This window comes from Mobula hypostoma, chromosome 8 (assembly GCF_963921235.1).
Source record: "Mobula hypostoma chromosome 8, sMobHyp1.1, whole genome shotgun sequence".
Taxonomy (NCBI): Eukaryota; Metazoa; Chordata; class Chondrichthyes; order Myliobatiformes; family Myliobatidae; genus Mobula; species Mobula hypostoma.
In genome coordinates, this window is record NC_086104.1 from 15,350,351 (window position 1) to 15,362,100 (window position 11,750).

At 41.7% G+C, this 11,750-nt stretch overlaps 1 protein-coding gene across 2 annotated transcripts in view; it reads left to right on the top strand.

Annotated features, from left to right (window-relative positions):
• adss2 (adenylosuccinate synthase 2) overlaps positions 1-7,870 on the top strand; it is a 129,772-nt gene extending 121,902 nt beyond the window's left edge. The window contains exons 13-14 of one of the 2 annotated variants that reach the window (XM_063055498.1): positions 3,713-3,811; positions 6,814-7,869. In XM_063055498.1, coding sequence (XP_062911568.1) covers positions 3,713-3,765 — 53 coding nt within the window. In that variant the 3' untranslated portion in view covers positions 3,766-3,811; positions 6,814-7,869. Of the gene's footprint in view, positions 1-3,712 lie in introns of both variants that reach the window. The other variant, XM_063055497.1, reaches the window with a different exon arrangement.
• The last annotated feature ends 3,880 nt before the right edge of the window (positions 7,871-11,750 follow it).

Sequence of the window (11,750 nt, forward strand, 5' to 3'; positions counted from 1 at the left end):
ACATGGAAAATGGGGACTCCTGTGCCACACTGTTGTTTATAGACTTCAGATTGGTACTTGTCACCATCATACCCCAGAAACTGGTAGGGAAACTGTCCTCGCTGGGTCTCCACACATCCCTCTGCGATTGGATCCTGGACTTCTTAACAGTACGGCCACAGTCATCCATGTGGGCAGCAGCATCTTTAGTCCCATTAGAATTGATTTAAATCTTATGTCCATCCCACAACATGAGTGAGTAAAAATCTTTGCACTAAGTCTCAGTTGTAATGTACAGATGTGTATTTAAAAGTTTAATGGCTTGTAGAAGGAAGCTGTCCCGTAACCTGTTGGTTCTGGGTTTAATGCTGCGGTAGTGTTTGCCAGACAGAAACGGCTGAAAAAGTTTGCTTGGGTTGACTGGTGTCCCCGATGATCTTCCAGGCCTCCTTTATGCACCTGCTGCTGTAAATGTCCTCAATGGAGGGGAAGTTCACGTTCACAGATGCATTGAGCTGTCCATACTACTCTCTGCATCACGCTGAGCACTATCACTCCCCGATGCTGTGTGCTCAGCCCGGTGCTGTTCACGCTGCTGTTGCATGACTGTGTCACAGGATCCAGCTCAAACCGTGTCATCAAGTTTGCGGATGACACAATAGTGGTTGGCCTTATCAAGAACAATGACGAGACAGAGTATAGAGAGGAAGTGGAGTGGCTGGTGGATTGGTGTGAGAAGAACAAGCTAAGCCTGAACATGGAGAAGACAAAGGAAGTCATTGTGGATTGTTCCCCACTGCGAATAAATGGCTTCTCTGTAGAGAGTTAAGTGCACCAAGTTCCTGGGAGTTCACATTATGGATGACCTTACCTGGTCCTTTAACATCACCTTCCTGAACAGAAGGCACAGCAGTGCCTCCACTTCCTAAGAAGAATGAGGCAAACAAGGTCCCTCCCCATCTTAACTACTTACTTGGCTCTTCTTTGGTCCTTGCAAAGACTTTTTACAGGAGCACTATTGAGAGCGTCCTGACAAGTTACATCTCCATCTGTTCTGTACCTTGCAGTATGTAATATTAATGCATTTTCGTTTGTGATTTATGACATTCATCTGTAGATTTTATCCTGACCTGACTTGGTCCAATCAAGCAGAGTTCACTGCCAAGAAGGCCCATCAGCACCTTTACTTCCTGAGAAAACTAAAGAAATTTGGCCTGTCCCCTAAAACCCTCACTAATTTTTATAAATGCACTGTAAAAAGCATTCTTCTAGGGTGCATCACAACCTGGTATGGAAGTTGTCCTGTCCAAGACCGAAAGAAGCTGCAGAAGATCGTGAACACAGTGCAGCACATCACACAAACCAATCTTTCGTCCTTGGACTCACTTTACACCGCACACTGTCGGAGCAGTGCTGCCAGGATAATCAAGGACACGACCCACCCAACCAACACACTTTTCGTCCCTCTTCCCTCTGGGAGAAGGTTCAGGAGCTTGAAGACTCGTATGGCCAGATTTGGGAACAGCTTCTTTCCAACTGTGATAAGACTGCTGAACAGGTCCTGACCCGGATCTAGGCCATACCCTCCAAATATCCGGATCTGCCTCTCAGTTTTTTTGCACTACCTTACTTCCCATTTTTCTATTTTCTATTTATGATTTATAATTTAAATTTTTAATATTCACTAATTTTAACTATTTTCAGTATTTACTATCGATTTGTAATCCAGGGAGCGGGAAGCGCAGAATCAAATATCGCTGTGATGATTGTACGTTCTAGTATCAATTGTTTGGCGACAATAAAGTATAAAGTATAGTATAAGGTGTCCTTACCTTCATAAGTTAGCGTGCATTATGTGTACTACTGTGCTTTACACCCAGGTTCGGATAAATGTTGTCTTGTTTCTAAATACATTATATGGTTCTATATGTTACATATATGTATATAGTTAAATAACAATAAGCTTGTTTAGTTTTCCGACATGCGTTAATTGCTCGGCTCTCTTTGGTCCTTGTTGATTTTACAGCAGGATCATATTTGCTGTATGTGCTCTTTGCAAAGACTTCAATCACCATTGTCATTTCTTTCTCTTCCTTCCTCTTGCATTGAAATACAGTGAAATCAATCTTAATTCCATAAGGCATAGGGGCAGAATTAGGCCATTTGATCCATCGAGTCTGCTCCGCCATTCAATCCTGACTGATCCTTTATTCCCCTCCTCAGCCCCACTCCCCGGCCTTCTCCCCATAACCTCTGATGCCATGTCCAATCAAGAACCTATCAATCTCTGCCTTAAATACACCCAACGACCTGGCCTCTACAGCTGCCTGTGGTAACAGTTCCACAAATTCATCACCCTCTGGCTAAAGACATTTTCTGCAGCTCTGTTTTAAATGGATGCTCCTCTATCCTGAGGCTGTGCCCTCTTGTCCTAGACTCCCCTACCATGGGACACATCCTTTCCACGTCTACTCTGTCTAGGCCTTCCAACATTCAAAAGGTTTCAATTAGATCTTCCCTCATCCTTCTAAATTCCAGTGAGTACATACCCAGAGCCATCAAGCATTCCTCATATGATAACCCTTTCATTCCTGGAATCATTCTTGTGAACCTCCTCTGGGCCCTCTCCAATGCCAGCACATCTTTTCTGAGATGAGGAGCCCAAAACTGTTCACAATACTCAAGGTCGTCTTTTACAGCAGAACATAGAACTTAGAAATCTGCAACACATTACAGGCCCTTCAGCCCACAATGTTGTGCTGACCATGTAACCTACTCTAGAAACCTCCTAGAATTACCCTACCACATGGTCCTCTATTTTTCTCAGCTCCATGCCCCTATCTAAGAGTCTCTTCAAATGCACCATTGTATCTGCCTCCACTGCCATTGTCAGCAGTGCATCCCACGTGCCCACCACTCTGTGGAAAAACTTACCCCTGTCATCCCCTCTGTACCTACTTCCAAGCACCTTAAAACTGTAACCCCTGGTGTTAACCATTTCAGCCCTGCTGCTGAAACACATCCACTTCAAGGTCCAATGTGTTGTGGATTCAGAGATGCTCTTCTGCCCACCACTGTTGTAACAAGTGTTATTTGCATTACTGTCGACTTCCCATCAGCTTGAACCAGTATGGCCATTCTCCTCAGACCTCTCTCATTAACGAGGCGTTTTCACCCTCTGAACTGCCACTCACTAGGTGTTTTTTTGCTTTCTGCACCGTTATCTGTAGACCTTAGAGATAGTTGTGTGTGAAAATCCAAGGTTCTGAGATACTCAAACCAGTCTGTCAGGCACCAACAATTATTCCACAATCAAAGTCACTAGGATCACATTTTTTCACCTTTTATGATTGGTCTGAACCATTTGCGTGCATTTATGCATTGAGTTGCTGCCACATGATTGGCTGATTAGATATTTGCATTAACGAGCAGGTATAAAGTGGCCACTGAATGGAAGTTGATATAAGGAGTGGAGAGACCAAAAACTCTTGTCAAACCAAGTAATTTCTCAAAAAAGTATTGAAATATGTGGAGAATATTTTCTTTTCAGTCATGTTAGTTACTTGTATGAGTATAGTCACAAAGCTTCAAAGATCACTTAATTCTAAAGCCATGTAAAGTATCCTAAGATTGCAGTGGATGTCAAATAATCTTTTTGTTACTTAAGTTTACCTCTAAGTTGCAGTGTAACTTAATGTGTTCTGAAATTCAACAATACTTCCTGTTTTTACAGTTAAGTGGATTGGGATCGGGAAGTCAAGGGAGCTGATGATCCAACTGTTCTAAGATTGATGTTGCCAGGAAGAGCCTGCTAGCCCCAGAGTTGACTTCGGCAAGTTGAAATCTGGATGCATTCGGTCTTCAAATACCAAAATTAATATTGTTTGTATCTGGCAGAAATGTAGGGAATTACTGTTCTTGTGTGGGTGAGGGGAAGAATGGATGCTATTTCAAATCAGCTTGTGAAAATGACTTTGAAACAATAATTAAATTTCTTTTCAATCAGGGATAGTTTCATAACCTGCTGTCACAAAGTGTTCGAAGCAGTTGTGCTGACATTGAGATCCAGTGTAATGGCACTTGTTTGATATATAAATATATGTTGATGCTTTTTAAGAGTTGATATGAATTGGTACTATTTTTGATTAAGTTACTATTCTGAATTGAAAATAAAAACAAAAAAATACTCCTTGTACTTCACAAAAGTATATTGCTGGTGTTTGTTTGCCCAAACTAAACTAAAAAATATTTCTTTCTGGTTTCTAACTTGAAAATGGTGCATCATTTTTTGTGGCACCAAACAAGATCATGACTTTCTCTTGGAGTTATTTGGAGGTGAAAATTATGTTCCTGATGCCTTAAGGTAGACAGAATCCACACTGCAATTCAGGGTTCAGGTCATTGATCACTGGGAGGAGGCAGTGGTTGAGGATGACCCAGTTGCAGGTGGTAGGGAGATTTGTGTTGTTACCACAATAGGACATGTCTCTCTCTTGTCATGATTATTCCATATTTGAGGTCCAGTAGTATGTTCTCTTCGCAGCTGCTGGAGATGAAGTTGTGAAATTGTGGTTAAAGTTCCTATCCTTCAAATGTTAAAACTTCAGCAGGAATGCCATTTCCTTCCATGCCCTGAATGCTTTTCAGTTAGGATGTAGTCTTTTGGGCTGCTTTTTGGTCTGGGTGACAAGTCAGTCTGCAGCAGATAGGTTGCTGTGAAATGAAGTCAAAGATGCTCACAGTAAAGGCAAATTCTCAGTTTGAGGAGTTCATTGACATGTTCTTTCCAGCCTATGCTGACAGCCTCTCTGTCCTTAATAAATTCACCTTCAAGTTTGGCTTTCAGTGTGAGTTTGAGCTGTTGGTGAGCTTGATATCACTGAAAAATATGCATACTTCATGTTTATCAGTGGGTTTCCTATCACCATCTGCCTTTAGGTCATGGGTTTTCTGTTAGTCTTCTGTTTTCAGGCACCTATAGAGCTGTCTCTTTTTCCTTGAGCTATGGTGGAGCTTTCAATCCAGAAACACCTTGTATTTATGATGAACCAGCTCCTGGATCCTTTGATCATTGTTAGCTCTTGTGTTTTATGGTGGAGAAGCTATGAGTCTGTCCATGGGAGCCACAGGTATTTGGTGGAGTGGTGTCACCAACAACCTCTGCAGAATTCTCCGAATCTATCGGCAGGATTACGGAGCCAGTGCCAGCATCCTCTCTTGGACTAACTTCCCCAATACTGAGGCCCTAATTGCATTCGGTGTGCTCTAACAGGCAGGCCATATTCAGATTTCTGACACCGGATTCCCAAAACAGGCACTCTGTTCCAAGTTTTTTTATGGCAACAGATTACTAGGTGGGTAGAGGAAAGGTTCAAAAACCTTCTCAAAGCATCCCTGAAAAAAGTGTAACATCTCCCAGGCATGTGGGAATCAATAGCACATGACCACTCAAACAGGAGAAGGTTCACTAAGGTGGAACTGAGAACCCCAAGTCCATTTGTCTGGAGTACACAACTTAGCATAAGCAGTGGAAATGTATTTATTCATTTCATTTAGAGATGCAGTGTGGAATATGCCCTCCTGGCCTTTCAAGCTGTGCAGCTGTGCCCATCAGCAGCTCACTGATTTAACCCTAGCCTAATTGCAGGACAACTTACATACTTACTGACCAATATATCTTTAGAGTGTGGAAGGAAACCAGAGCACCTGGAGGAAACCGGCACACACAGGAAGGACTTACAGACTTGCTTACAGAGAACACTGGAATTGAACTCCGAGCTCCAATGCCCCGAGCTGTAATAGCATCGCTCTAACCGCTACGCTACCATGACGTGTCCATTGAAAAACCTACCCAGCCCTTCCCCCATCTGTCGCAGCTTCCCCCATTGGCCTGAATAGGCATCTCAGAACAGGAATGAATGTAAGTCAGCTTTAATCCTGAGGGACTTCCTAAGAAAAAGGTAACTCTTCATAGTATTACCACATGAGCTTTTTGGGGAAATACTACAAGCTTAATTATGGTGCAATTGACACCAATTGCAATGGTGTTGAGGCTGTTGGCAATGTTTGAAATTGTGGATTATTGTGTTAATGTGCTTGTCATAGGCAAACTTCTCATGGCGTGTGAATTGTATGGCATAAAGCAAGATATTTTCTTTTCATACACGCAGTTCGGTTCTCTCCAGGTGTAGATACAACCTCTGGTGACCAGAGATGTAAGACTTTGGGTCTTTGGCCCTCGTGAGGGAGATTTAATTTCATTGCTACTTTGCCTTGTTGGCATTAGCAGATGTTGCTGAATAGAGAAATGTATGCCATGGCACTGCATTGACATTACTGATGAAAGATGCATCATTGTAGCATGAAATAAACGATGGTCAATATTTAACAATTGTGAACAATGTCTCGAAGCTATACAACTAGGTAATAGAAGTTTCAAAACTGAGGCAAAACTGTTGTTTTAAGATTTAGTATACAAGGCTATCAGAGATAACAAGGAAACCTGATTCATTAGAAAGGATTGAAATGGTTGTTTCCCCTTGCACAAAGTGTAGTTCTTCAGTTTTTTGGTCTTCCTTAGTAAGAACTTGAATGTTTTTTGATGCCTATGAGAAACTCAAAGCTGGACAGAGAAGGTAAGAGTTCTGATTTAATCAATTTGATTTTAGAGAAGGAAACATTGGCAATTCAAATCAATGGTTACTTAAAATTATAATTTGTGAAATGTATATTTTATGTCAAAATTCACTGGAGAGAATAGAATTACTGAATGTATTGTAAAAAACTGCTCTGCTGCTTGATTTCTGAGTTTATGAAGTTCATTGTTTTTTTCAGGACTGAACCACAAAGAGCTAAAAGCCATTCAGATCCTTTTGTTGGCTCTTTTATGAAGTCATCGACTCGCCTTCTATTTGCCCCAAAGCTTTTAATGCTGCTTGTCCATGTTGTTCTAATGGAGTCAGTATACAATTGTGTCTTAAAGCACCTCCTCTGTACATTAAAATAAATAAATTTCAGAATCTGTGTGACCCAACACAGGCACTCTTGCAGAGAGAAGCATTTCAGTGCTGTGTGTACTGCAGCACTTATTTAGCAAGCAGGTATCCCAAAGCTGAGAAAGATCAGTGTCAAGAATTTTTAAGCAGTGGTTAGTTTTCTGCACCAGCCTGTACAGCAGTTTTTAAAACATTGAAACTTCTTCCAATGAAACCCAATGCCTGTGCTTGATCTTTTTAAAAAGTAAAGATGTTATGAAAGCTTGCAGTTTGGTACCTCCTTTGGGTTTGTTTTAACCATATTTCTAGAGAAGATTATTGCATATTTGCACAGATTTTTGCCATGCTAACTACTCATCTTAAAAATTGTTTTCCTATGTTTCTGCCTACCAAACTGTTATTTGGAAGAATATGACTAACTGCACTGTAAATAATTAACATGGCTAATGTGCAGGATGTTTTTCCTGGGGTTGGTGTCATATACAATGAAGATTCATGTGCAATACGCATGAATGATTATGTATACAAGCTGTATGTGTTTTACTTTGTAAATTATGCAACTGTTCTCTTTTTAAACACTTAACTATTGAAACTCTGGGTGGGCTGTTAAGAACTTAACTACAGAAAATAAATTCTGGAATGTAAAGTCTCTTTGTCTCAGTTTATTTTGAGCTGTAGTCCTCAAAGTAAAAGACGTTTTGCATTGAGCTACAAAATGTAAATACTATTCTTCGAGAGTCACGGCTTCCCTTTTAACTGTGCCGTAATTTGATTGGGTTGATTTGAACTGCCCTGAGATTGACAACATATATGGATGGAGTTAATCGTATTGATGGTCACTTCAAATCTAGTTTGAGTTTCAGTGGGATTGGTATTATTCAAATATAATAAACAACCTTGTATTTGAATAAAAAATCTTTATTTTAATAAAAAAAAATCTTTTCTGTATCTATTTCTAATGTTGAACAAAATGTTCTGGAAACTTCAGAAGAAAAATGTGTATATTTTCTGTTCATGTGTTATTCCATTGAGCATTAATTACATTGGAGAACTTTAGAATAGTTGATATACCTGTTGTTTAGAGTCACAGAACACTACAGCACAGAAACAGGCCCTTTGGCCGAACCATTAATCTGCCTTGATCCATCAACCTGCATCTGGACCATAGCCCTTCATACCCCTCTTAAATGTTGAAATCGAGCTTGCATGCACCACTTGTGCTGGCAGCCTGTTCCACACCCCTACACCCTCTGAGTGAAGAAGTTACCCCTCATGTTTCCATTAAACATTTCACCTTTCACTCATTACCCATGACCTCTAGTTCAAGTCTCACCCAACCTCAATGGAAAAAGCCTGTTTGTATGTACCCTATCTATGCCCAATCATAATTTTGTATACCCTATCAAATTTTCCGTCAATCTTCTACATCAGAAGGAATGAAGACCTAACCTATTCAACCTTTCCCTTTAATTCAGGTCCTCCAGACCCGGCAACATCCTTGTAAACTTTCTCTGCACTCTTTCAATCTTACTTACATCTTCCCTGTAGGTTGGTGACCAAAATAGCACAATACTCCAAATTAGGTCTCACCAATGTCTAATGCAATTTCAACATAACATCCCAATTCTCTGTACTCAATACATTAATTTATGAAGGCCAACATGCCAAAAGTTTACAACACTATCTATCTGTGACTCCACTTCCAAGGAATTATGGATCTGTATTCCCAAATCTTCTTTCTACTTCATTCCCCAGTACCCTACCATTCACTATGTAACACTCACGCTGGTTGGTGTTCCCAAAGTGCAGTACATCATGCTTCTCTGCATTAAATTCCGCCTGCCATTTTTCCAGCTGGTCCAGATTCCACTGCAAGCTTTGGTAGTCTTCCTCACTATCCATTGCAGCCCCAATCTTGGTGTCATCTGCAAATTTGCTGATCCGGTTTACCACAAATCCATATGGTTGATATAGATGACAAATAACAACAGACCCAGCACTGATCCCTGCAGTACTCCACCAGTCATGGGCCTCTGGTCAGAGAGGTAACTATTTACTAACGTTCTCTGCCTTCTCCCACAAAACTAATGTCTAATCCAATTAGCTACCTCATTGTGAAAGCCATGTGACTGGACCTTCTTGACCAACTCTCCATGCAGGACCTTGTTGAATGTCTTACTAAAAGTCCATGTAGGAAACATTCACTGCCTTGCCTTCAATCTTATCAGTAACTTCCTCGAAAAGCTCTAAAGGTTGGTTAGACACAAAGTCATGTTGACTATCCCTAATCAGTCTCCATGTATCGAAATGCTTGTATATCAAGTCCCTTAGAGTAACTTACAATAATTTTCCCGCTACTGATGTCCGGCTCAGCGGCCTCTAATTTCCTGGTTTATTCGTAGAGCCTTTCTTAAACAACAGAACAACACTAGGTATACTCCAGCACCTCACCCATGGGTAAGGATGTTTTAAATACCTCTGCTGGGGCTCCTACAATTTATAAACTAGCTTCCCAAAGGGTCTTAGGGAGCACAGTGTCAGGCTCTGGGGATTTATCTCAGACAGCAATCACCTCCTCCTCCCTAATCTGTACAGGCCCATGATCTGCTGCTACATGGCCTCACATCTGTAGGCTCTGTGTCCATCCCCTGAGTGAATACAGATGCAAAAAGATCCATTTAAGATCTCCCCCCATCTCTTTCAACTCCATGCATAGCTTGCCACTCTGGTCTTCCAGAGGACCAATTTTGCCCCTTGCAGTCTTTTTGCTCGTAATATATCTATAGAAACCCTTGGGATTCTCTTTCACCTTATCTGTTGGATAACCTCATGTCTTTTAATCCTCCTGATACCTTTCTTAAGTGTTTTCATGCGTTTCTTATTCTCGAGTACCCCATATGTCAATAGCAGCTTTGCACCTCCTTTCTCTTAACCAGGGCCTTAGTGTGTCTCAAAAACCAAGGTTCCCTAAACCTGTTATCCTTACTTTTTATTCTGATGGGAGCTCGCAAACTGTACTCTCAAAATTTCAATTTTGTAGGCTTCCTATTCATCAAGTACAATTCTGCTCGAAAACAACCTAACACAATCCACGTTTGCTAGATCCTTTCTAATACCATCAAAACTGGACTTTCTCCGATTTAGAATCTCAACCTTTTCCCTTGGAACTAATGCCATTACGGCAAAGTGTTCCCCTACACAAACATCTGTCACTTGCCCTGTCTCATTTCCTAATAGATCCAGTATCATGTCCTCTCTAGTTGGGATTTCTATGGACTGATTAAGGAAACTTTCTTGAACACATTTGACTGACACCTATCCCATCCTTTTGCACTATGGGATTCCCAGTCAATATGTGGAAAGTTAAAATCACTTATTTTCACCATCTTGTGCTGCTTCCAGCAGTCTACAATCTCTACAAATTTGCTACTGCAACATCTCCTTAGTGTTGAACTGTGCGATTTTCCTTTTTCTGGCCTCGGTAGCATATGGCATAGGTAGCAATCCTGAGATCAAACCCTGGAATCCTGTCCTTTAACTTGGCACCTAACTCCCTGAACTAATTTTGCAGGACCTCGTTACCCATCCTACCCATGTTCATTGGTACTGGCATGACCACACCTGGCTGTTCATCTTCCCACTTAAGAATGCTGTGGATTCCATCCGAGAGGTCCCTGACCCTGGCATCTGGATGGCAACAAACCAGCCAGGAATCTCATCCTCATCCACAGATCCTCCGTTCTGTTCCCTTAACCAATGAGTCCCCTATCTCTACAGCTTGCCTCTTCTGCTCCCTTCCCTTTTGAGCCACAGAGCTAGACTCAGTGCCAGAGACCTGAGCACTATGGCTTTTCTCTGCTGGGCCATTCCCATCCTCCACTCAGGAGTATCCAAAGCGGTATACTTGAAAGGAATTGCCAGAGGGATACTTTGCACTGGCTGCCTATCCCCTTTGCTCCCTCTTGATGGTTACCCAGTAACATGTGTCCGGAACCTTGAGCGTGACTACCTCCCTGTATGTCCTGCTTACCAACTCCACAGCCTCCTGAATGATCCAGAGTTCATCAGTTTCCAGCTCCAACTCCTTAGCACGATCTGTTAGAAGCTGCAGCTGCATGCACTTCTTGCAGGCATTGTCATCAGGGACACTGGATGTCACCCTACAAGAGGAACATTCCACTATCCTGTCTGGCAACCCTACTGCTCTAAATATGCAATAAGAAATAAAGAATAACTGATGAAAAAAATGGATTATGCCTCAACTTCCCACTCTACCTCTGTGTGTCCATTCACACAATGGCCGCTCCACTTAAACCTAACTTATTGACCCTTGCCAAGTTCCTAATTATGCACAATTCAATGTCTCCTTGAGAACTGTGGTGCACCTGCTCGCTTCCTTTAAACTCTCTCTCCCTCTATGCAATCCGGTGTCTCTTCAGGGCTGTGGCATGCAAAATGTGCCGACTGCCCCCATTTCTTTTGAACTCTTTCCCTCTATACAATCCGGTGTCTCCTCGGGACTGTGGTCTGCAAAATATTTGAGACTTGCAACTTTTCTGCACAAAATAAGTAGTTTTATTCTGCCTACTAAAGACATCAGATCCATACTTGGTCAATGATCCATAATGTTACGTTCTATCACAATGGGATAGTGATGAATGGGAATGTCTGTCCGTCTAGGTCCCATATCCGATGCGGACTTTGGTGACCATGGTTTTCCATATAGATCTATCCATTGTTTTTTGGATGACTTCCATTTCCTCGATGTGTAGCCAC